Source organism: Heterodontus francisci, chromosome 27 (genome assembly GCF_036365525.1).
Source record: "Heterodontus francisci isolate sHetFra1 chromosome 27, sHetFra1.hap1, whole genome shotgun sequence".
Taxonomy (NCBI): Eukaryota; Metazoa; Chordata; class Chondrichthyes; order Heterodontiformes; family Heterodontidae; genus Heterodontus; species Heterodontus francisci.
This window is the reverse complement of record NC_090397.1, coordinates 72385813-72412977: the sequence shown is the minus strand read 5'-3', so window position 1 is coordinate 72412977 and position 27165 is coordinate 72385813. Positions and strand designations below refer to the sequence as shown.

Here is a 27165-nt window from a genome sequence, read left to right as displayed (position 1 = left end):
TCAGTCATTTCTTAATATCATGCGGCGTAAATTGAATTGGCTGAAGTCTGGCATCTGTGATGCTGGGGACTTCAGGAGGAGGCCGAGATGGATCATTCACTCAGGACTTCTGGCTGAAGATTGTTGCAAATGCTTCAGCCTTATCTTTTGCACCAATGTGCTGGGCTCCCCCATCGTTGAGGAATGGGATATTTGTGGATCCACCTTCTCCTATAAGTTGTTTAATTGTCCACCACCATTCACGATTGGATGTGGCAGGACTGCAGAGCTTGGATCTGATCCGTTGGTTGTGGGATCGCTTAGCTCTGTCTATCATCTATTGTCTGCATTGTTTATTTAATTGTACATTAACTAGTTTTATTAACTCCTTATGAGAACCTACACTAACTCTTGGCATTTATTTATAAATAAATAAAATAAGCCTAAATTCCATTAGGCCTATCAGATGACGAATGGGACAGAATTTCTCTAGGTAACCTGGGAATTCTTCTAGACATGTTCCCCTAACATGGGGGTGATCTTCACCTGCCTAAATTCACTGGATTGCTGAACTTTCACTCTTTTTATGAGTGTGTTCATCAACATGGAGGATGACTGTCAGGCGTGGACATTTAGATACTTGGGGCTACACTTAGAGAAAATAAATCTAAATCCAAGTTTGATTTTGAATCATCCTTTCAACAATCTTCTCCCAAGTGACTATAACAGCTCCTGACACAAGGAATCCACAGCACAAGGTGGTAACGTGTTGACTGTTTCACTGTGTTGAGTGTCGTTACAGACCAGACAGGTACAGAGTAGACATGGAAAACAAAAGAAAGTGCTGCGGCTGCATTAACACATGTTTTTGTAAAGGGTTACAGCACCTGAATTCAAATCAATGTGAACTAAAGTAAGAATTTCTCCAAATTATCAGAGGAAGTGAAAGGAATTCTCTGATTGAGAATAATGAGGGAATTGACATGGTCGATAAGGAATGATTCTTCCATCTGGTAGAGGAATACAAAATGGAAAGGGAGGGAGATGTCATTTTACATTTTGAGCTAACCTTATTAAAATCAAATACAGACAATGTTTCTCATACAAAGGCTTGTGACAGCATGAGTAGGCTGCAGATGCAGAATAAATTCTGATTTTCTAAAGGCAGCTATATACTTATTGGGGTGTAAGGGTATGGTGGAAAAAGGAGAAGCGACTGTCAGTTGGGATTCCAATGAGCTGTGATGGCTAACAATGATAAAAGAGGCAAACAATGATAAAAGAGGCAAACAATGATAAAAGAGAAAGAGGACTAAAGAGTTACTCCTGTTCCTTTGTATCTGAATCAGTCCAACTCGAATTGTTTGAGGCTTTTTTTTGTTTGATGAATCTCCCTTCTTTTGATAAGTGCTGAACTGGAAATTGTGTCCTATTTACACCCAGTGGCATCACCAGACATTCTTGGGTCACAGGGAATATGTATGAAATTGTAATTTAGAGCTCCCTGATGTTACCCTCACAATATACCTTAGCAGCAAACTCACTTAAATTTCCTTTACTTTATATCTACATGGCCTTTTACAAGAAACAGGTTAGTACCAGTTAACATTAACGTTGAGAGCAACGTTACACTGTAGAAACTGTATTGTACATCATCTTACAAATATTCCATGAAAATGCAAACTATTTTAGAGTGTCTCTTTCACAAACATGCCCAATTACATCATGAGAGTCATGTAACTGTCACTTTAAGTATCATTCAACATATACTGAACAACTCATTAGCAAATTACTGAATGAAAATATAAATTGTACCAACCACTGTAATTGGTGAATAATTTTAGAGATCTGTCATTTCACTTTTCTGTCTTTGGGTCATTGTAACTGTAGCTGCTTTCAGATTGGGGCAAGCATTGTCAACATGATGCTGTTAATGGACCTGACACAGGCTGTAACCAATTCCACCCCCCCACCCCCCCAATCACCCCGCCCCTGAGATGTTCAGATGATTTTCTGTACTAGACCTGATTGCCTTAGGTTCCAAAGGGTAAAGGTCACCATACCCCTATGTACTACATAACACTGGAATCCCCTAGGATGCTCTATTCATTCATGAGAACATATTCAAATCTTTGAATGGCCTTTTAGCTCCAGGAGAGACATTGCAGCATTATTTTTGTAAGATACCCGATTTAAAGCTTTCAAATTGGCCTTTATAAAGATTTCCTAAATCTGGAGTTTAAAATTCAGCAACTTATCTTCTTTCGCTTTAGAGTGATGGGAGTAGGTAATGATTCTGTGGCAGTGACTGAGGGCAGCTACAAATGTTATTTTTAAGAAAATAAATGATTGTGCTTATTCCTGCCACTTAAACCTTTGCTCTGCATCTCCCACAATCTCAGCCTATGTTGTGAACTTACCATTGCTGGCTTTTACATTACTATTGATAACGGGGCATGGGCCCCAAATCCCATCATCATCAGTCTTTGCTTTAAAATTACATTCCAACATTTTTCAGTGTTTAACGATCAGAAATAAATGGCTTAAAAGAATAGCCTGTTCTTGAACAGCAAGGAGTTTGCAATTGTGCTCTCTGTCTCTTATAGGATTTATTAATGACCCTCCCTTATTATTTTCAAAATGCCTTTCTTCTTTCAGCCCCTCTGTGCTGTGCTGTTGTCAGTGTGATAAGAAGAGGGTTACATCCTACTCTTATCATCCATGGGGAAGTTCACAAGCAGCTCACCATTTTCCTCTCTCTTCTGATGGGCAGGCTGAAATGAGTTACTCACTGAATGAGACACTGTGGCCATAAATCTACATCTCTAGAAAAGAGAAGACTGAGGGGATGACCTGTAGAGTTCTTTAGGATTATGAAAGAGTTTGATCGGGAAGACATAGAATGATGTTTCCATCTGCAGGTGACACCAGATCTAGGGGCCATCAATATAAGATAGTCACAAATAAATCCAGTAGGGAATTCAGGAGAAACTTCTTTACACAGAGTGGTGAGAATATGGAACTCACTACCACATGGAGTGGTTTAGGTGAATAACATTGGATGTATTTAAGGGGAAGCTAGATGAACTCTTGAGGGAGAAAGGAATAGAAGAATATGCCGATAGGGTGAGATGAAGAGGGGTGGGAGGAAGTTCGTGTGGAGGATAAATACAGCCTGACCTGTTGGGCTGATTGACCTGTTTCTGTCCTATAGATACGTAGGGTCCATGGCTACAGGATCCATAGTTGATGATCACCATCTTGTACCTCGTCTAAGTGGCCATTCACAATGAGAAAGACCAGACACTGTGCCATCACTATATACACACATATGTAGTGTTGTGCTGTGTTCTTTAGTCTTCTGAAATAATAACCACAGGCTTTATATTCAGATTCAACACAAACACTATTTATTGTCTTACTTATCTACATTGCATATCTCAGATTTTCCTCGCTGATGTGCTTGTGCTGTTTGTAGCTCATGTGTTGAGTCTGCCTCTCAAAATGGTGTCCCCTCCTAATATATATCTGATGATGTCATCAGTTGCATCAGTGGCTCAGTCTCTTAACAATATGGTTTCTTAAACGTGAAATCATCACTACACTATATTACAACATACATCCTTAAAGATGGTAAGTCAATATGATAAGTTGGTTAAAAAGCATATGGGTTACTTGGGGTTTATAAATAGAAGAATAGAATATAAAAGCAAAGAGATCATGCTGAAACTTTATAAATCACTGGTTAGGCCTCAGCTGGAGTCGTGGACAATTCTGGACACTTCGGGAAAGATGTAAAGGCCTTAGAATGGCTTTAGAGGAGGTTTACGAAGATGTTAAGAGGGACTTCAGTTATGAGGAGAGATTGGAAAATTTCTGACCGTTCTCCTTGGAACAGAGGAGGTTAAGAGGTGATGGAATAGAGGTTTTCAAGAAGATGAGTTTTTAACAGAGTAGATAGAGAAAAACTGTTCCCTCAGGCGAGTGGGTCAATAACCAGGGACCATAGATTTAAAATCATTGGAAAAACATCCAGAAAGGAGATGAGGAGGAATATTTTCACTCAGTATAGTCAGGTTCTGGAACGCTCGACCTGAAAAGGTGGTGGAAGCTGATTCCATAAATAACTTTAAAAAGGAAATTGGGCAGGTACTTCGGGATGAGGTGGTTACGGATAAAAAGCAGGGATGTGGGACTAAGCACGACTACTCTCGCAAAAATCCATTGCAGGCACGATGGGCCGAATGGCCTCCTCCAGTGATGTAAGTTTCTATGATTCTATGTAATAATCCGATGGCATCAAAAACTGTTTTAATTCTACAGACTGCAATGCCAGCAGTCACAGAGCCATCAGCCAACCTGCATCTATCCAAAACCCTAGCCTGTCCATTCTATTGGCTAATACTGACAGAACTGCCACTTCTATTTTTAACTTCCTACATTTTTATCACTATGGATAAAGTTTACAGAAAATTGAGAAAGGACCTGAACAAAATACAAAACATTCCCACTCTGCACAATGTTAGGTCCAGAATTCTCAAAGATCCGGAATTATTTGCCCAATTGAAATGGATTTGATCTTTAGTGTCAAGATGGTGAAAATACAGCAGCAGTAACTGTTCTAGCTCGAGATATCTTTTGTGTATTTTGCTGGCATGATGTGTTGTTTATTTATTATTTAACACTTAAATATTAAATAAATCTTCCCAATTAAATATTAGGAAGATCAAAGCCATTGTCTTCAGTCTCCATCACAAAGTCCGTTCCCGAGCCACCGACTCCATCCCTCTCCAAGGTAACTGTCTGAGGTTGAACCACTCTGTTCACAACCTTGGTATCACATTTAACCCCATGATGAGCTTCTGACCACATATTTGCTCCATCACTAATACGGCATAATTTCGACCTCCGTAGCATCAGCAGACTTCACCCCTACCTCACCTCATCTTCTGAAATCCTCATTCATGCCTTTTTTATCTCTAGAATTGACTATTCCAATGGTCTCCTGGCTGGTCTCCCATATAATATCTTTTGTAAACTTGAGGTCATCCAAAACTCTGCTGCCCATGTCCTGCCCACACATCTTCCCTGTGCTCACTGGCTGACATTGGCTCCGGTCAGACAAAGTATCGCTTTTAAAATTCTCATCCTTCCTTTTAAATCCCTCCATGGCCTCGCCCCTCCCGATGTCTTTAATCTTCTCCAGCTGCATGACCTCCGCGATATCTGGCTTCTCTAATTCTGACCACTTCAGCGTCCTTGATTTTAATTGCTCAACCACTGACGGCCACACCTCCAGCTGACGAGGCCCTCGGCTCTGGAATGCCCTCCCGAAACCTCTTTGCCTCTCCACCTTGTTTTCCTCCTTTAAGATGCTCCTTAAAACTTAACTCTTTGACCAAGCTTTTAGTCATCTGCCTTAATAACTCCTTATATGGCTCACTGTCAAACTTTGCTTTATAATGCTCCTGTGAAGCACCTTGGGGTGTTTTATTATGTTAAAAGTGCTACACAAATACAAGATTGTTTTTTTATTTGTTTGGGGGATGTGGGTGTCGCTGGCGAGGCCAGTATTTATTGCCCAGCCCTAACTGCCCTTGAGAAGGTGGTGGTGAGTTGCCTTCTTGAACTGCTGCAGTCCTTGGGGTGTAGTTACACCCACAGTGCTAATAGGAAGGGAGTTCCAGGATTTTGACCCAGCGACAGTGAAGGAAAGGTGATATAGTTCCAAGTCAGGATGGTGTGTGACTTGGAGGGGAATTTGCAGGTGGTGGTGTTCCCATGCAACTGCTGCCCTTGTCCTTCTAGGTAGTAGAGGTTGCAGGCTTGGAAGGTGTTGTCGAAGGAGCCTTGGTGCGTTGCTGCAGTGCATCTTGTAGATGGTACACACTGCTGCCACTGTGCGTCGGAGTGAAGGAAGTGAATGTTGAAGGTGGTGGACGGGGTGTCAAACAAACGGGCTGCTTTGCCCGTGGATCGTGTCGAGCTTTTTGAGTGTTGTTGGAGCTGCACCCATCCAAGCAAGTGGAGAGTATTCCATAACACTCCTGACTCATGCCTTGTAGATGGTGGACAGGCACTGGGGAGGCATGAGGTGAGTTACTCGCCACAGAATTCCCAGCCTCTGACCTGCTCTTGTGACCACAGCATTTACATGGCTGGTCCAGTTTCTGGTCAATGGTGACCCTAAGGATGTTGATAGTGGGGGATTCAGTGATTGTAATGCCATTGAACGTCAAGGGGAGATGGTTAGATTCTCTCTTGTTTGAGATGGTCATTGCCTGGCACTTGCATGGTGCGAATGTTACTTGCCACTTATTAGCCCAAGCTATTATTGTCCAGGTCTTGCTGCATATGGACATGGGCTGCACCAGTATCTGAGGAGTCACAAATGGTGCTGAACATTGTTCAATCATCTGCGAACATCCCCACTTCTGACCTTATGATGGAGCGAAGGTCATTGATGAAGCAGGTGAAGATGGTTGGGCCTTGGACACTACCCTGAGGAACTCCTGCAGTGATGTCCTGCCACTGAGATGATTGACCTCCAACAAACACAACCGTCTTCCTTTGTGCGAGGTATGACTCCAACCAACGGAGAGTTTTCCACCGATTCCCATTGAGTCCCATTTTGCTAGGGATCCTTGATGCCATACTTGGTCAACTGCTGCCTTGATGTCAAGGGCAGTCACTCTCACCTCACCTCTTGAGTTCAGCTATTTTGTCCATGTTTGAACCAAAGCTGTCAGGAGGTCAAGAGCTGAGTGGCCCTGGCAGAACCCAAACTGAGCATCACTGAGCAGGTTATTGCTGAGCAAGTGCCACTTGATCGCAACGTTGATGACCCCTTCCATCATTTTGCTGATGATCAGGAGTAGACTGATAGAACGGCGATTGGCCAGGTTGGACTTGTCCTGCTTTTTGTGTACAGGACATACCTGGGCAATTTTACACATTGCCAGGTAGATGCCAGTGTTGTAGCTATACTGGAACAGCTTGGCTAGGGGCGTGACTAGTTCAGGAGCACAGGTCTTCAGTACTATTGCCAGAATGTTATCAGGGCCCCATAGCCTTTGCAGTAACCAGTGCCTTCAGCCATTTCTTGATATCATGTGGAGTGAATTGGATAGACTGAAGACTGGCATCTGTGATGCTGGAGATCTCAGGAGGAGGCCAAGATGGATCATCCACTCGGCACTTCTGACTGAAGATTGTTGCAAATGCTTCAGCATATACTTTTGCACTGATGTGCTGGGCTACCCCATCGTTGAGGATGGGGATAATTGTGGAGCCACCTCCTCCTGTTAGTTGTTTAATTGTCCACCACCATTCATGTCTGGATGTGGCAGGACAGCGGAGCTTAGATCTGATCCGTTGGTTGTTGTTGTTGTTATTATGAAGTGTTGCTGACATCTGGTGGCTAAGCATTAACACTGCATCAGAGAGTAATTTACAGCACAGAAGGAGGCCATGCTTGTTCCTTATCCTGAGTTCTCAACCTCTTTGCTTCTGCACCCCATCTCCCCCACCGCCCCGTATGATAAAAAATTCCATGGAGCCCCTGTAACACAACATATGTATAGTTTTCTATATAAAACTTATTAGACGATTAGACATGTATTTTTGTTTTACTTACCTAATGTGAAAGTTATTGCTGGTGCTGGACCAAGATCGAGGCTCAGGTGAGGGGCCTCATGAGGTGCTGCAGCTGCGAGCCTTCATACCCTGCCTGAACAGTGAAGCTAACTTACTGGCCATTGGCTGACTTGAATTGTTATGGCACACAATGATGGGTTTGAATATTCTTCAGAGACAGAAAGGCACAAGCAGATTGTTCATGCCCTGCATTCTACACGTATTTTTGGCAGATCCCTTGAAACTCCTGCAGTTGAGAACCCCTGAGAACTGACAGTTCTAACTATTTAAAACCATCCATTGACCCCCTGAACATAGGGTTAGACCAGGGGTCTGCAACCTGCAGCTTTGGAGCTGCAAGCATCTCTCAAACATCTCATTTGCGGCTCCCGACCTTTTCCAGTTGGGTCACATTAATGTGATGCTGCATCAAACGGTTTCAAATTTTTTATGAATGAAAAAAATTATCGTTCTTCTGAATAAAACTGTTCGAATGCTATAGCTACACCATGATTATAGATAATGCATTTGGTTTGATGAACAGATTTTATGCTTGTGATCATTATTGTTCCTAATATAGCTGAGACGACTATTATTCTGAATGTGCTATTCAAAGCAATTTTGTATCATGAGAATCAATGGCTGGAAAAATTATCAAATTCAACACATCTTAACTTAGAAGTTTGTTTTAAAGATTACTTTATTGACAAAATCTTGGTTTCAAAAAAGTCAAAAAAGTGACAGAGTTAGGTCATTTTAATTTTGATTTCTTTCTATTGATGCATAAATTCAATACATGTATTTTATTTATTATATATGCAAATTATGCATTCTACCAGAGACACTTGGCAATTTACCAAGAATTTGGTTAAGAAATGCTGAAATTTTGTCTTGCATCTCCCAATAATTTTTATTTTGGCTTTTTCTTTTAAAAAAGGCTTTTCGGGTAAAAATGGTTGCAGACTCCTGGGTTACATCGATTAGCATTTCTAGCCAGCTATGTCTTTTCACTGTTTTATTCAACTTGAATTAGTTATAAAAGCTGAATATCAAAGTTTGATTATAACTTCTAGTGGGCAAAGAAATCAAGTGATGGTATGATGTTGAATGTCGAATAGTGTTATGGAAAACTTATGCAAAATGAAATAATTATCACTTCATCTCATTATATTATCTAGTTCATGTGAAGGAATTTAATAGTTTATGAACAAATTAAGGAAATGGTCCAATCAGTGCCTTAAATGACTTCAATGCAGACACATGCAATTCAGAACACTTTGCATAATAGTAGCTATCTGCCCTATTTAATACACAGATGTATAATACAGGATTTGCCACTCAATGTTTTACCATTTATACAGATTGCCTTTGATGCACAGGGAACTCATTCCATACTGTTTCTCAATTCAAAAAGAAAACTCTAAAATACCACAAAATAATTCAGGAAATGACAGCATAGGAAATCATTTTTTTAACAACTTACTGTAACTGGGAATAACATTTGGCTTCAGAAGAAATCAAACGCGATATAGATGCCATTCTGTAGTTTTCGCTCAATTGCCTTTTTTTAGTGCAATTGACCTGATATTGATATAACCGGTGCAAAATAAATTGCAGAATTTTAGCCACAAATTGAGTTCAGCCCAACTTGAATTTCCACAATCCTTTGCACTTGTGTTAAAAAAACATCGGGCTATATTTTCCCAGCCTTTTCACAAAGGGCTGGGCAGTGGGAGGGGTCGGAATATCACGATGAAAGGTCTTGGGACGGAAGCCTGACGTGTTTATGTGACAACGGGATATTCCGAAGGGTGGCCAGCATGGTGGAAGGACCTCGCACTCAGACATGGTGGGAAGGTAATTAATCTTGTTAAACAGGCAATAAACTGTAATTTTACCAGGCATTCCAGATTTTACAATGAGTGCACATGAACCACAGGGTCTCCAGAGCCTCGCTAGGTATAGCAAGGCAGTGAACCAGCGATAGGTCAGTGATGGCTGCAGACAGCAGCCATGTGAATGTTGGCGAGGCTTGGCAGGAAGGGTGGAACAGCGCAGATTTTGGCAATATCACCAGAGTGCCATCTCAAAATTGGCACTTCTGTGGATGAAGCAAGGGGGGTAAGAGACCCTGGAAATTGAGTGCAGCTATCTGCCATGGTCCTCATTCACTCAGGCTCTGAGAACTCCAGTGAGGAGGAGCATCAGAGAGGGAGAGAGCTGCAGCCACAGGCAGTGAGGCGGCAGCAACCTGAACATCACCAAGAGCTTCAGCCTGAGGGGGGATGCAGGAGGGCTGCACAGAGGGGCATGCAACCAGCCTTATGAGCACAGAAGAGGTTAACCTCCAGAGAGGGACTACCATCCGAGGCTCAGTTTCCTTCAAATGTTGGAGCAGCAGTGTCGCCAAAGAGGCCGCCTTTCCAGGGAGGTGGTCACCGAGCTGTGCACCATGATGGAGGACAAGCTGAGTACTATGGAATGGACACCCAATGCTGGTGACACTGAAGGTCACCGTGGTGCTAAATTTCTACACCTCAGGATCATTCCAGGGATCTACTCGAGATACGTGTGGGATCTCCCAGTCTGCAGCTCATCACTGTATCAAGATGGTCACCAATACCATCTTCAAGAGGGAACAGTCAATATATGCACTCTCGTACCAATCCAGACAGTCAGGTTGAGAGGGCTATAAGATTCAAGGCCATCGCTGGATTCCCCCAGGTTTGGATGTCATCGACTGCACACATGTGGCCATCAAGGCTCCCACTGACCAAGCCTTCATCAACAGGAAGGGCTTCCACTCGCTCAATGTACAACTGGTCTGCAGCCACCACAAGCGGTTCCTGCAGGTGTGCGCGCGGTTCCAGGAAGCAGCCATGATGCCTACATACTAAGGCAGTCCCAGGGGCAGGAGCTTTTCCAGCCCCATCTGTGCATCTTCGAGGATGGATACTGGGTGACCAGGCCTACCCACTGAAGACATGGCGTCTGGCGTCTGTGAGGAGCCCAAGCAGAGGAGAGATACAACACCCACCACGGGACAACTCAATTGACCATTGAGCAGGCCAGAGGACTTCTGAAGATGTGGTTCAGATGGCTAGATCAATCCGGTGGCACCTTTCACTATTCCCCCTGCAAGGGCCTTGCGTATCATCATGTTGTGCTATGCTCTGCACAACCTGACGCTACAGCGTGGGGAGAGAATTGGAACAATGAGGACGTTGTAGAGCATGATACCTCCTCCGACAATGATGTCCCTTTGCCAGGAACTGGGTTGGCATTCCCTTTCTACCAGCCTCACTCTCACACGTAGCCACATGTAATTCCCTAAGGAAAGCAATGTGTGCTAAACTCACCTTGGTGGATCGCATGAGGTCATTAACCTGTGTGCAGAGCTTCAGCCTGGTTTGAGAGACAACTCCACTGCTACTGACCTCCTCTGTGATCTCTGTCCAGACTAGCTTGGACTGACGGGCCACTCTCCTCTCCCCATTCCGGGGAAAGAGGACCTCCCTCCTTCCCCGACTAGCATAGAGGAGAAACTGCAGGGAGGCATCGCTGAACCATGGAGCCACCCGGGATCTTCCTTCGGCCATTCTTTCACAAGCCTTCACCCTCAGGTCTTCACAAGGTACAGTCTTAGTCGGAGGAATGATTTGAGAGAGTGCTAGCAGCCTTTTAAATATGACTCCAGCACTTTCAGTGGTGTGATCTCCGTTCTCCAGCACTCCCCCCGCCTGAACGGCCACAGCTCCCACTTCTGGTCCCAGTGGTGGGACCTGGGCCTTGCCGCAAAATTCAGCCCATCATGCTAGAAACAGGCCCTGGCCACAAAACTGGCCCAGCATGGACTCTTGGGCTGAATGGCCTCATTCTGTATTGTGATGACTCTATGTTCGCACCCCCAGGGTGAATTTCCAATAATTGCACTCATTTGTGGCTCTTTGAGGAGGTTCCAAAAATTAAACTTTGCAAGCAAAGACACTAATTTGGATGTTGTTGAAGAATTTACTAAGGAACTGACTACTGTAGTCCCATCTAACTAGAAAATTGTGCATTTTTTTTTTCAAGTCTTTTCCAATAATTTAAAATCAGGTTACTCACGGATGGTGGATTGATAATGTGATTGAAAATGTTTATTTTTTGTGACAAACCCATATTCAGCCGTATTAATCAAACGTTACCAAGTTACCAATGTTAATCATATCAAGGAATATGCTGCCTGATTGCACGTTTGGTGATATGCAAATGAGTTTGAATGGAAACTCAGGAGAAAAAACGCATTATAAAACAGCCACAACTTTGGGCACAATTTGTGTTGGAATCATCAAGTGAGCTCAAAGCAGAAACTCTGCCCTATTATGTGTAACAATTCTCTGATCCAAACATGTACAGCTCTCTACACTGTACAATTTCCATGTGATTCAGTTACAGTAAACCTATGGAGGTGGGGCTTTCCATCTGATCTATAATAATCAGCTCAATGTGATTATGTAAATTAGAAAGTTTCAAAGAGTTTTATTTGGTGCGTATAGTTTAAGACTCAATTGGTCGTTTGGTTGTGTTTGTTTCTTCAGCATAATTCATCCCAAATTGTTGTAACCAGCTCAAAACAGTGCGGACTTTTAAGCACAAATTATGTTCAGCGCCAACTGGAAACTCTACGTCAATATATCGAGTACTGAGCTGCCTCTGTGCTTCTAATCAAAACTAAAACTGCAAGATATTGAAAGTAATTGATATTCAGGTTTCCCTTCACCAACTGATGCAGGCTGCATAGTGTGGGAAGCATGAGGGAAACACCAACATCATCGAACATAAACCAAAGTGCTCTCGTTTTAGAGAGCGGCAACTGATCAGGAACTAAACCTTAAAAACACAAAAGAAACAAATAAACTTCAATGATAACATTGTTGCTCCTGTCCAGTATACACTCCAATCCCTGTGGTGCCCATTGCTCGTGGAAGGCCACAAACGTGCCAGCAGACACTGCATGTTCCTTCTCTAGGGTCACACAGTCATGGACAACAATAGCTTGTATTTATATAGCGCCTTTAACGTAATAAAATATCCCAAGGGTGCTTCACAGCAGCATGATCAAGCAAGATTTGACACCAAGGCACATAAGGAGATATTAGGGCAGATAACCAAAGCTTGGTCAAAGAGGTAGGTTTTAAGGAGCATCCTTTAGGAGAGAGAGGTAGAGAGGAAGAGAGGTTAGGGAGGGAATTCCAGAGCTCAGATTCCAGGCAGCTGAAGGTGTGGCCACTAATGGTGGAGTGATTAAAATCAGGGATGCTCAAGAGGCTGGAATTAGATGAGCGCAGATATCTCGGAGTGTTGTAGGGCTGGAGGAGATGACAGAGATAGGGAGGGGGCAAGGATGAGAACTTTAAAACCAAAACATTGCTTGACCGGGAACCAATGTAGGTCAGCGAGCACAGGGGTGATGGGGGTACAGGATCTGTTGTGAGTTAGGACAGGGGCAGCAGAGTTTTGAATAGCTTCAAATTTACAATGGCTAGAAATGTGGGAGACCAGCCAGGAGTGCATTGGAATAGTCAAGTCTATAGGCCTAGCCAGCGACACCCACATCCCCTGAACAAATTAAAAAACAAAGGCAAGAATGAGCGTTTGAGCAGCAGATTAGTTGGGGCAGGCCGGAGACGGGTGATGTTATGGAAGTGGAAATAGGCAGTCTTAGTAAAGGTGCGGATATATGGTTAAAAAGTCATCTTTGGGTCAAATAGGCCACCGAGTTTTCAAACAGTCTGGTTCCATCTCCCAAGACAGCAGAAGAGAGGCAGCAACCAGAGCAACCACCCCCTCAGACCGTGTCCAATCGAGACGTGTAGATGGCTACCTTGGCCAGTCCAGGAGGAGACCCACAAGCCAGTATGAGATTGGTAATACACCACACGAGACATGTTACCACAGCAGCAAAGCAAGCTCATTCACATGTATCACTGGCTGTTCTGACAATTTGTAACAGGGTATTCACAAGATGACTGGTAATCGGATTTCAAATGAAACAATCACAAATGTTCCTGCAGAAAATGGTTCTTGTGATTGTTCATAAACAGGCAGTAACTCAGGATCAGCCTGAGGAGATGAGAAGCAACGGTACGGCCAGGCTAAAAATAAATGAGTGGGTAAATTGGGCCTGAGAAATACTAAAGTTTCCCTCTGGCTTCCATGTCTAGAGTTGGGTACAGACTAGAATGGCTGGACATGGATACAGTTTTCTACAAGGAAGGAAGGAGAGTAGATTCAGAAAGAATATCCAGCTCTGGTGGTTGGGATTAAATGGACACTGTCTTCCAAAAAACTCAGGGATTCACATTTACCAGGATACTCATTACAAATCACTGAGAAAAGAATCACATTCCCCACTCTGACAGAGCCAATACATTGTATTATTGAAATGTAAAACCAGAAAAATAAGGGTTATGCACAAAGATACCAAAATATTTGTCCAATTACCATGAACTATTCTCCCTTTCCCACCTCCAGATTTTGGTTTGAGACTATTTAATAGTAAAATTTAACTTTATGACTACTTAAAGATCCAATATTTGAACTGCAAATCAAAACCTTTTTATTTATAAGAAACGCATGCTGCAAAGCTGAGGTAACAGACCAGTTTAATTGTAATGATAACCTGATGTCCAGACATCTGATAAAAGTAAACTATTATTTTTCATTGGTAGTGTCTGTTGCAAGCTTTCATTTTTATCGGATAGTCTGTACTATATTAAGCCATTTTGGAATGATGCAGTAAGTTCCTTGCTGGGATCAGGCCCAGGTAGCTGAAAGCATGGCTGCCAGTGATGCAGCAATTAAAATTGAGTTAGAAAGTGCAAATATCTCGGAGGGTTGTGGGGCTGGAGGAAATGACAGAGCTAGGGAGGGGCGAGGCCATGGAGAGATTTGAAAACAAGGATGGGAATTTTAAAATTTAAGGCATTGCCAGAATGGGAGTTAATTTAGTTAGTGAGCACAGGGATGACGGGTGAATGGGACTTGGGATATGGACAGCAAAGTTTTGGACAAGCTTACGTTTTACGGAAGTTGGAAGGTGAGACACCAGTCAGGACAACATCTCTATACTCTCCTGAACTGATGTCCACACTGCCACTTTACTAAACTGTGAACCAAGCTTTAATCAAACCTCACTTGATTTTCCTGCTCTCTAAATTAGGAACACTGAGGATAACTGCAATCCCTCAGCATTGAACTGACGGTACCCAGCTAACTCAGGACAGGCGGGAGATTAAGCTAAGGATTTTCCAAGTCTGTATGACTCTGTTACAAAGCAGCTAGTGCATTTTATCCAGTCAGCCATTCGGGGAGCCCTGTTCTCTACCTTTGTACATTCGTCCGACAGCCAATGGTAAATTTTCCCCATCTACTTATCCACTGTTGGATATGATGAATGTTCCCATATGTTTCATACTAGGGAATCTTAAGATCATTAAAGCAGTGGGCACAATCTGAGGCAATCTATTCCAGCATAAAACATGATGGAATTTTCAAAACTGCATTAAAAACTCTTTGATCCACAAATATAGACTCAGAGTGAACTGAATTATCTATAAGGTAATAGTTAGGAGATCTGATGACTAACACAGGCATTATGCACAATATTTTCCAGTGAGGTATCTCTATAAATTTCTTTTTAAAGTTCATGGACTTTAGTTTGTTTCAGATCATTCCACTTAACAGTATGTTATCTTCATGCAAAGTTTTTCCTTTATTTTTGAAGCGCCAACAAGAACTGCAGCCCTTTAGCACAATGATATCATGATCATGTGACCCAATAGTTAATTCAACAATGCGTAAGGTGCCTGTCTCGGGTGTTTGTGTACTGAGTGTCCCTTTAAGTGGAAGCAGTTTAAAACAAATAAAAACAGCAAATGCTGGAAATACTCAGCAGGTCTGGCAGCAGCTGTGGAGAGAGAAACAGAGTTAAGGTTTCAGGTTGATGGCCTTTCATTGGCATATATGACGGTTTCCTTCTCCTTTCTTTCTTACTTAGAATCTGCCTTTGTTCTGTACTGCCTCCAATCAACAGCTGGAACCCAGTCTTAGACCTCTGCCATTGCCTCACTTGGCCAGTTGTGAGCATGTGCCTAGCCCTGGCCTGAGTGATTTTCCCTCTGATTCACAACTCTGTGCCATTTTCCTCATTCATTCCTAAATGCACATTGAATTTACAGACCAAAACAGGTCATTCAGCCCAACTGCTTCATGCCCATGTTTATGCTCCACACGAGCCTCCTCCCACTCTACTTCATCTCACCCTATCTGTATCACCTTCTATTCTTTTCTCCCTTATATACTTATCAACCTTTCCCTTGAATGCATCAATGCCTCAATCCATGTGGTAGTGAGTTCCACATTCTCACCAATCTCTAGGTGAATTTCAGTCCCTATTCTGAACAATTAGTTAAATGGTTTCTGGGCACCAGCAGTAAACAGAGTTTAGTTAAGATGAATAGATTTCACAGCTGACTCCCAGTCTCAGACTGAACCAGTACAAATCAATCAGAATTGGTCTGATTCCATGAAGAGATTTCAGGTGGAGAGAGCCCTTAGTTGAGGCATATAAATCTGAAAGATCATAAATCAGGAGCAGGAGAAATTTGTCCTACAGGTAACACTGGCTGTCTCAGTCCTTGAGAAAAGCTCAATGTTTACACATCAAAGCAGCTTTTAAATGGACAAGAAGAAAGCACATTGAACATGTGCATAAACACTTAAAGCAGATTGTTCTGAGCAGCTTTTACTTTGAAGTGCCAGATTGAAATACTTGTGTACATAAACCAATAAAATTAATTGTCCGTGAGATTGCTAATGTAAATGGCATATAAAGCACATGCAAATGTACCAATCACAATATTACCTTTGTCCTTCTAACTCTGTTGAATCTAAACAATTTCATTGAATTAGAGTTGGTGTAAAATGCCGCAGTTCTAGTAAATTGATTTAGGAGAGTATTGTGGTGCTGGCAGGTAAGAATAGGGGCGACATTGCCCTGAAAATAGTTGCAAACGGACTTGTTTCCTCAATTGCCATGGACACGGGTCCTATCACTGGGTAGTTGGATTGCCCCAGTCAAGCACTAGGCCCTTTTAAGATGGAGATTGGGATCCGGTGATGTATATTGGACCTCATCTGGCATTTGAGGACTGTAATGGGCAGTATGTGCACTGTTCACACTCTGCCCCGCATTAGCTAGCAGTCCAGGTAAAAAGAACCCCAAAGGTAAGTCTTACTGTATCTTTGTAAGGTTGGTTGAATTAGTAGCACTCCTCTGGGATCTACAAAGCCAGCCTGAGCTGCTGTTTGTCCAGGTCCCTTGCTCCTCATGAGATTGGATCTCCCTCATGGACCTAACTTCTTCTAGTCTGGAACCAAGGTGCTGCCCAGGGGAGTTGCATTTCACTGGTCAAATGTTAACAAGGCCTGATCCTGAAGATGACCGGGCCTCCCGCCAGGAGCATCAAATGTCCGGCCGTCACGCTCTGTCAGCTGGCCGCCCAAACTCCATGCTGGGGAAAACCTACCCGTGTCTACAGTGTTGTTGGCAGCTTCGCATTGCTGCTGTGGAAAATATATTAACCTGTAGTTACCTGTTATCTAATACAAGGTAAGAATAGAGAGACCGGCAAGCAGATATATCTCACTTGCATCGCGGCGAGCTAGTATATGAAAGGCTAGTTTCCTAAAACAAACACAGTAAAATTTCATCTTGCCTGGTACTGCAACATCAAGGTTGACATTCAACTTCAACAGTGGCGCAAAGCATGTCGTAGCGAATTGGCCACCTATTGTACTACACCCAAATCAATGTTCCTTTGGAAATGAGAGGCAGGCAGGGCAATCTACTACTGCCCATTCTGTACCAACATTAAACTTCACCCCCATCAAGTTTAAGATCATTCACTTAAATGGCAGCATCAGAAACCCCACGACTGACACACATTTCATTAAAACGCCTCAATAGATTGGCTCATTGCTTTTCACCCAGAATGTTATTCATAAGACTTGACCTGGGGACATTTGTGGCCTATTATCCCTTTGCTCATCTCCCTCAGCACACTTCTTACTCCATGTCCCTTCAGGCCTCCATTGACAGTTTTCTCACAGAGTGGCCTCTTTAGGAATGTTGTGCAGACAAAAGGCAAAGTTTCACTTAGCATTGTATGAGTACAGAAAATAAACTACCCAGGACTAGGACTGTTTACCTCCTCACGATGCTCATCCCGGGATCGCTGAATAAACCATTGGATGGATGCTTGCTGGGATTTGGGGATACATTCCAGGAAAGTCGAGTTAAACTCAATGCCGAAAATCAGCTTCTCTTCAGCTTCATCACTCATACCTGTCAACAGCAAGCCCCAACATCAGTGTGAGTTTTACAAAGTAGAACTAGAGCACGTTGAAACAAATACCAACCTTTAATGCATGTGAAAGTTGAACAGTTAGCACGGGGCATTTTTTAAATTATTTGTTCATGAGGTGTGGGCATCACTGGCAAGGCCAGCATATATTGCTCATCCCTAACTGCCCCTTGAGATGATGGTGGTGAGCCGTCTTCTTGAACTGCTGAAGTCTGTTTGCTGTAGGTACACCCATAGTGCTGTTAGAGAGGGAGTTCTAGGATTTTGACCCAGTATCTTAACTCAGTTGGTAAATTCATTGTCTGCTGTGCAACTGAGCCTAGATTCCAGGAAGGTACGCAGTTCACCCCCCACCATTTATGCTGAATTCGATGATTTCAGCCATGGATATAAGTATGTCCTTGGCACCTTTGAGTGTAGGAAAAATGGGAATGCCAAGAAGAAGGATTGTTTTGCGGAGATGTTACAAATGACAAATAGATGAATAGGATGGGAATGGAGGGACACAGTCCCCGGAAGTGCAGAAGTTTTTAGTTTAGACAGGCATCAAGATCGGCGCAGGCTTGGAGGGCCGAATGGCCTGTTCCTGTGCTGTACTGTTCTTTGATAAAATTTTCCCTGCATTAACTGATACCAGGAGGGACAAACCAGGAAGAAATCAGCACTAAATTATATAATGTTTTATGAAAATAAATGAAGAATTATGATTGGCTCCTGCTTACTGTAGAAGCAACTTATGTATAATCTGTCTTTATATATTAAACTGCACTGGTCTGTTAGTTTCACTCAGTGCATAGGCTGATGAACCAAGTAGAGAAACATAGGGAGTAAGACACCAAGACATTGTAACGAGAGCTTTCCTCTCTGTTGAGCCTGTGTTATATTTGACTGGAAAGTACTTCATGTTGACCTGGAGTGGTGATTTTCTAACTATATTAGTGAACTGGACCTCACTCAGTAGCAGTGCTTTAACAAAATTTTGGGACATGTGGACAAGAGTCCCTGCCAAAATGCAGTCAGAAAACTGGTCACTGGCATCAAAAGTTGAAATGTCCATTTCCTCATCTCCCTCACCTTGTTCAACACAAAAAAGTGCACTTGACACACAAAAAAGTATACATATTCAGTCTTTCACAGATTCTTGCCCTAATTACTTGCTGTAAAAGTTGCTCATTTGAGTGGAGCACAGTGAAGACTGAAACAGTGAAAAAGACAGCAATGTTATGGTAAATCCTTATAAGATGTGTGAAATAATATAGTGTTACTAGTTTGTTTTTAAAATTAACTTCAATAAATGTAAAAAAAGTAAGGACAGATTTTGCCTCTCTCTCTACTCCAGCTCTGGACAATCGTATTGATTCTTTAAATGTGGGAATTTTGAAGAGAGACTCAATATTGAACGAAAAGATCAAAGTGTTCTTACGTTTTGTTGGATATTTCACTACTGGAGTAGAACCAATTCTGACAATGATGTCAATGTTGGCTGCCTTTATAGTACATTGGTCAGACCACACTTACAATACTATGCACACCACACCACAAAAAAGGATTTACATTATAGAAAGTAGAGGAAACAGCAACAAGACAGATCCCAAGTGTAATGAGGATTAGCCATGAGGGAAGATTAGAGAATTTTACTACTTGTGTAGATTTCCCACACTCTCTGTAATCTCCGTAGTAGCTGTTTCCTAGCTTTTGACTGGATTCAAAAGTGGCTTAAAAACAGAAAACAGATGGCTCTCATAACTGGAAAAGTGTTCTCTCATGGGGCAATGATGAGGGAGCTCCCTGTGGGTCTGTTGTGTTCCCCCACACACTGTGGTCTTCCAGTTTTTATATTAAACTCCAGCAGAAACACAGAGCTGTCACTGAATATCTGAATCTGGTAGTGTCCACTTTCTTCTTTGGCCTCCTTGTCTCGAGAGACAATGGGTAAGCGCCTGGAGGTGGTCAGTGTCCACTTTACTCCAATGGTAATTTGCGTTGCTGACGGAGAAACTAGGTCAGAAATATCTGAATAGAAAGAGTAAGTAATTGAATGTATCTTCTCATTTTCCAGGAATCCTATCACTATCTTTTTCCCACATGGGGTGGCTTACTTCCAGGCATCTCCCAACATCACTGTACAGTCAATTACAGGCATCTTCCAGGCATCTCCCAACATCACTGTACAGTCAACTAACTACAGGATACCTGCAAAGTTTAGAGCTCAGATTTCTCACGGCCTTCATAAGGAAATGGATGCCATTAGCATAATTGGTTTCAATCTCATAATGAAGAGCTGGAACCTGTCATAGCCGCTAAGCGCATTGCACTGTTGAACTACAAGAAAGCCCCCAGCGATCTAACATCCGCAGCACTTAAAGCAACCAGAAGCACTGCACAAAGAACAGCTAGGCGTTGCACAAACGACTACTGGCAACACCTATGCAGTCATATTCAGCTGGCCTCAGACACCGGAAACATCAGAGGAATGTATGATGGCATGAAGAAAGCTCCTGGGCCAACCATCAAGAAGATCGCCCCCCTCAAATCTAAATCGGGGGACATAATCACTGACCAACGCAAACAGATGGACCGCTGGGTTGAGCACTACCTAGAACTGTACTCCAGGGAGAATGCTGTCACTGAGACTGCCCTCAATGCAGCCCAGCCTCTACCAGTCATGGATGAGCTGGACATACAGCCAACCAAATCGGAACTCAGTGATGCCATTGATTCCCTAGCCAGCGGAAAAGCCCCTGGGAAGGACAGCATTACGCCTGAAATAATCAAGAGTGCCAAGCCTGCTATACTCTCAGCACTACATGAACTGCTATGCCTGTGCTGGGACGAGGGAGCAGTACCCCAGGACATGCGCGATGCCAACATCATCACCCTCTATAAAAACAAAGGTGACCGCGGTGACTGCAACAACTACCGTGGAATCTCCCTGCTCAGCATAGTGGGGAAAGTCTTTGCTCGAGTCGCTCTGAACAGGCTCCAGAAGCTGGCCGAGCGCGTCTACCCTGAGGCACAGTGTGGCTTTCATGCAGAGAGATCGACCATTGACATGCTGTTCTCCCTTCGTCAGATACAGGAGAAATGCCGTGAACAACAGATGCCCCTCTACATTGCTTTCATTGATCTCACCAAAGCCTTTGACCTCGTCAGCAGACGTGGTCTCTTCAGACTACCAGAAAAGATCGGATGTCCACCAAAGCTACTAAGTATCATCACCTCATTCCATGACAATATGAAAGGCACAATTCAACATGGTGGCTCCTCATCAGAGCCCTTTCCTATCCTGAGTGGTGTGAAACAGGGCTGTGTTCTCGCACCCACACTTTTTGGGATTTTCTTCTCCCTGCTGCTTTCACATGCGTTCAAATCCTCTGAAGAAGGAATTTTCCTCCACACAAGATCAGGGGACAGGTTGTTCAACCTTGCCCGTCTAAGAGCGAAGTCCAAAGTACGGAAAGTCCTCATCAGAGGACTCCTCTTTGCTGACGATGCTGCTTTAACATCTCACACTGAAGAGTGCCTGCAGAGTCTCATCGACAGGTTTGCGTCTGCCTGCAATGAATTTGGCCTAACCATCAGCCTCAAGAAAACGAACATCATGGGGCAGGACGTCAGAAATGCTCCATCCTTCAATATTGGCGACCACGCTCTGGAAGTGGTTCAAGAGTTCACCTACCTAGGCTCAACTATCACCAGTAACCTGTCTCTAGATGCAGAAATCAACAAGCGCATGGGTAAGGCTTCCACTGCTATGTCCAGACTGGCCAAGAGAGTGTGGGAAAATGGCGCACTGACACGGAACACAAAAGTCCGAGTGTATCAGGCCTGTGTCCTCAGTACCTTGCTCTACGGCAGCGAGGCCTGGACAACGTATGCCAGCCAAGAGCGACGTCTCAATTCATTCCATCTTCGCTGCCTTCGGAGAATACTTGGCATCAGGTGGCAGGACTATATCTCCAACACAGAAGTCCTTGAAGCGGCCAACACCCCCAGCTTATACACACTACTGAGTCAGCGGCGCTTGAGATGGCTTAGCCATGTGAGCCGCATGGAAGATGGCAGGATCCCCAAAGACACATTGTACAGCGAGCTCGCCACTGGTATCAGACCCACCGGCCGTCCATGTCTCCGCTATAAAGACGTCTGCAAACGCGACATGAAATCGTGTGACATTGATCACAAGTCATGGGAGTCAGTTGCCAGCATTCGCCAGAGCTGGCGGGCAGCCATAAAGACAGGGCTAAATTGTGGCGAGTCGAAGAGACTTGGTAGTTGGCAGGAAAAAAGACAGAGGCGCAAGGGGAGAGCCAACTGTGCAACAGCCCCGACAAACAAATTTCTCTGCAGCACCTGTGGAAGAGCCTGTCACTCCAGAATTGGCCTTTATAGCCACTCCAGGCGCTGCTTCACAAACCACTGACCACCTCCAGGCACGTATCCATTGTCTCTCGAGATAAGAAGGCCCAAAAGAAAGAAAGAAGCATAATTGGAGATTAGAAACTCATCATTGATGATGTTCCTGTGAAGTGCCTTTGTACATGTTACTACGTGTAAAGGTGCTGTATGGTTTGAACATTGTCGAACTGTAGGCATGAACTCATGCACATCAACTGTGGGGAGCACTGGTTGGAGATCAGAGGACTTTGCTCCACTCCAGCCTCCTCTGAACCCGTGTCACTGTCATGATCACCATCTGAAGGAATCCCACTTCCTAAAGTCTGTGGGTTTCAAAATGTATCTCATGTTTCCCTCATGTCTAATTCTCTTTGAAAATGACAAGCTTTCTTAAATTCCCTCACAAGTCAAACACTTCTGCACTCTCGGGGCTGCAGACTTGGTTACATCTAGAAATCCCAAAGTTTTGACGTTTTCAGTGCTTCCCCTGCACTAAATAAATGACAAGTACATGCAAGGTTTCCTGAGTTTATATAAGACATACATATGCAGCTAAACAAGTAATTTGACCAAAACATAAGCCAGACTTTCACTGACTCTTAACTCCTAATACTTGGGCTTCCTGCACGTTACAATGTTTCTTATGTTGTGGGACTAAGGGACACAAAAACTCAATGATAAACTATAGTCCTAGAATTCATTTAATATTCCTCAGAATAATTTAACAATCCGCATTCACTAGTGAACACTGTTTAACACAAAAATCTTTCTTACTGCAGTTTGAAATAGACAATATAATTTACTGCTTTCCTTTTAAGCACTCTTACAAAGTAACTTCTACAGCACAGAGGTGTAGAAACACTTACTTTCTTCCAGATCCCAGCACTGACTTATTGGGTCACCGTGCTTCACATCTTGACGTCTAGTCCGCCTGTGCAAACATCATAAATGCCAATGAAATATTCATTGCAAAAAAACTTGTTTTGATCAGTTAACAGAGGGGGAAAAAAAATCACCAAAGCAAAATGTTTCAAACTATGAAAATGTTTTTGCAGTTTGCAGTTGTTAACTCTCTCCCTGTTATAATAAAGACTGTTATTTTGTTACATTTCCTTGACCAGGCGTGACTCCATCAGCACAGTGTGTTAAATTGCAGAGCCTCATTAACTCATTCCTCAGTGATTAATAGCTATTTGTCTACTGCCTAGTGCTTTAGCATGTACATGATTATAATGAGTGGAGCAGATAAATTCCACATTGATTTCAGAATAAAATTTTACCATAAAATCTGGTGTATAAATAGTTTGTTACAGCAATCATATATCACTTAACGGGACTCGATTTGTCTGCTCGCTTATTCATTTCAACCTTGGTAATGTTTTGCACAATAGGCCATGCTCTTTTACCTAAGTTTCTGAAGAAAAAAATACATATCTAAGTCTGCTATATTTAAAGTGCCATTGACAATGCTAATGTGAAATGGGGGTTTTGAATGGGTACAATGTAAAAGGGACAGGTTAATTGGCCAGTCAGTTCTCAATCTGATTCCTGAGCACAATGAAACATTGCAAACTGGTGCAAGACTAACTCCAACCTGGAGTGAAGTCATATTTTACGGAATTATATTGCACAGGAAGGGGCCACTCAATCCGTAATGTTAGTGCTGGTTCTCTGAAAGAATTATTCACTTTCTCCCCATTTCCTTGCTCTTTTAGATTTCTCTTTTTCAAATATTTTACCACTTTCTGTTTGAGGGTTTCTGCTTCTACCATAGCTTTTGTTGGGGCATTTAATGTCCTAAAAATCCACTGCTAAACAACACGCACTGCTTCTCTGGACCCTGAAGTAGTTTGTATCATTTTCATTTTAAGAAAAGGCACACTCTAGTATCACACCATACCATCAAATTTTAGCTTCTGGGATGTGGAATTCCTTTATCACTGAGTCCGCTGTGACTTACAACTGCTTCTGCACATTGCAATATTCAATACCTAAAACTAGTAATTATAACATCCTTAGTGGAGATCGGAAATACATCTAATCAGGACCATTACTCAATACCGACACCCTTAGCCAAGTCTGGCCTCTGTAATGGTGCCATTAGCTCAGGTTTATATCTGGAACATATCCTTAGTTGAGACCAGTATCTATAGTGGTTCCCTTAGCCACAGCTAGTAGCTGCAACTGATATTTCTAACAGCACAAATTCTCATCCTAGTTTTCAAATCCCTCCATGATCTCGCCCCTCCCTGTCTCTGTAATTTCAACCAACCCAACAACCCAGGAAGGAACTGAAGAATGGACTTAGGAGAGCTAGAAGGGGACATGAAAAAGTCTTGGTGGGTAGGATTAAGGAAAATCCCAAGGCGTTCTACACTTATGTGAGGAACAAGAGGATGGCCAGAGTGAGGGTAGGGCCGATTAGGGATAGTGGAGGGAACTTGTGCCTGGAGTCAGAGGAGGTAGGGGAGGTCCTTAATGAATACTTTGCTTCAGTATTCACTAGTGAGAGGGACCTTGTCGTTTGTGAGGACAGCATGAAACAGGCTGATATGCTCGAACAGGTTGATGTTAAGAAGGAGGATGTGCTGGAAATTTTGAAAGACATGAGGATAGATAAGTCCCCGGGGCCAGACGGGATATACCCAAGGTTATTACGGGAAGCGAGGGAAGAGATTGCCGCGCCTTTGGCGATGATCTTTGCGTCCTCACTGTCCACTGGAGTAGTACCAGATGATTGGAGGATGGCAAATGTTATTCCTTGTTCAAGAAAGGGAATAGGGATAACCCTGGGAATTAAAGACCAGTCAATCTTATGTCGATGGTGGGCAAATTATTGGAGAGGATTCTGAGAGACAGGATTTATGATCATTTGGAAAAGCATAGTTTGATTAGAGATAGTCAGCATGGCTTTGTGAGGGGCAGGTCATGCCTCACAAGCCTTATTGAATTCTTTGAGGATGTGACAAAACACATTGATGAAGGAAGAGCAGTGGATGTGGTGTATATGGATTTTAGCAAGGCGTTTGATAAGGTCCCCCATGGTAGACTCATTCAGAAAGTAAGGAGGCATGGGATACAGGGAAATTTGGCTGTCTGGATACAGAATTGGCTGGCCCATAGAAGACAGAGGGTGGTAGTAGATGGAAAGTATTCAGCCTGGAGCTCGGTGACCAGTGGTATTCCGCAGGGATCTGTTCTGGGACCTCTGCTCTTTGCGATTTTTATAAAATGACTTGGATGAGGAAGTGGAAGGCTGGGTTAGTAAGTTTGCCGATGACACAAAGGTTGCTGGAGTTGTGGATAGTGTGGACGGCTGTTGTAGGTTGCAACGGGACATTGACAGGATGCAGAGCTGGGCTGAGAAGTGGCAGATGGAGTTCAACCTGGAAAAGTGTGAAGTGATTCATTTTGGAAGGTCGAATTTGAATGCAGAATACAGGCTTAAAGACAGGATTCTTGGCAGGGTGGAGGAACAGAGGGATTTTGGGGTCCACGTCCATAGATCCCTCAAAGTTGCCACCCAAGTTGATAGGGTTGTTAAGAAGGCGTATGGGGTGTTGGCTTTCATTAACAGGAGGATTGAGTTTAAGAGCCGCGAGGTTATGCTGCAGCTCTATAAAGCCCTGGTTAGACCACACTTGGAATATTGTGTTCAGTTCTGGTCGCCTCATTATAGGAAGGATGTGGAAGCTTTAGAGAGGGTGCAGAGGAGATTTACCAGGATGCTGCCTGGACTGGAGGGCATGTCTTATGAAGAAAGGTTGAGGGAGCTCGGGCTTTTCTCATTGGGGTGAAGAAGGATGAGGTGACTTGATAGAGGGGTACAAGATGATAAGAGGCATAGACAGAGTGGATAGCCAGAGACTTTTTCCCAGGGGGAAAAGGGCTATCACCAGGGGGCATAATTTTAAGGTGATTGGAGGAAGGTTTCGGGGAGATGTCAGAGGTAGGTTCTTTACACAGAGTGGTGGGTGTGTGGAATACACTGCCAGCGGTGGTAGTAGAAGCAGATACATTAGGGACATTTAAGCAACTCTTAGATAGGTACATGGATGATAGTAGAATGAAGGGTATGTAGTTAGTTTGATCTTAGAGTAGGTTAAAGGGTCGGCACAACATCGTGGGCCGAAGGGCCTGTACTGTGCTGTACTGTTCTATGTTCTATGTGCTAACCCACCGAGATCTCTGCGGCCTCCAATTCTGGCCTTTTGCACATCCTTGGTTTCCTTCACTCCACTATTAGCAGCTGTGTCTTTAGCTGCCTAACCAGGAAGCTCTGAAATTCCCTTGCTAAACCTCTATGCTGCTGAATCTCTTGTTCTGTAAGACACTCCTCAAAACCTTTGACCGAGCTTTTGGTCTCCTGTCCTAATATCTCCTATGTGGCTCAGTGTCAAATTTTGCTTGATAATGTTCCTGTGAAGTGCTTTGGGACGTTTTGCTTCTTCAAAGACTCTATATAAATGCAAGTAGTTGTTGTTATGCCCTGATCAGCTTTGAGCAACTGTCCTAGTGGCCACATTTGAAATCAGGAGCACACCATCTGGTGAAGTGTGTCTTTATACCTGCTTTTCCTTATTCCATGGTGCAGTGCATTGGAATGTTCCTAAGCCAGGTGCTGAAAGAAGACACTTGTCATGAGCCACAGTCCTTGAGAACTCGATCAATAACACTGAATTAAACTCACACTGACATTTCCTACCCTTCACTTTGAAACAATTCTTTTGTGGAGAAAACTATC

At 43.3% G+C, this 27165-nt stretch overlaps 1 protein-coding gene across 5 annotated transcripts in view; it reads right to left on the bottom strand.

Moving 5' to 3' along the window:
- Window positions 1-27165, bottom strand: part of sema3d (sema domain, immunoglobulin domain (Ig), short basic domain, secreted, (semaphorin) 3D) — a 368459-nt gene that overhangs the window by 21596 nt on the left and 319698 nt on the right. For all 5 annotated transcript variants that reach the window (XM_068059610.1, XM_068059611.1, XM_068059614.1 and 2 more), the window contains 2 exons: window positions 23288-23352; window positions 17868-18004 (listed from right to left, as the gene is read on the bottom strand). In XM_068059610.1, coding sequence (XP_067915711.1) covers window positions 17868-18004; window positions 23288-23352 — 202 coding nt within the window. The remainder of the gene's footprint in view (window positions 1-17867; window positions 18005-23287; window positions 23353-27165) is intronic.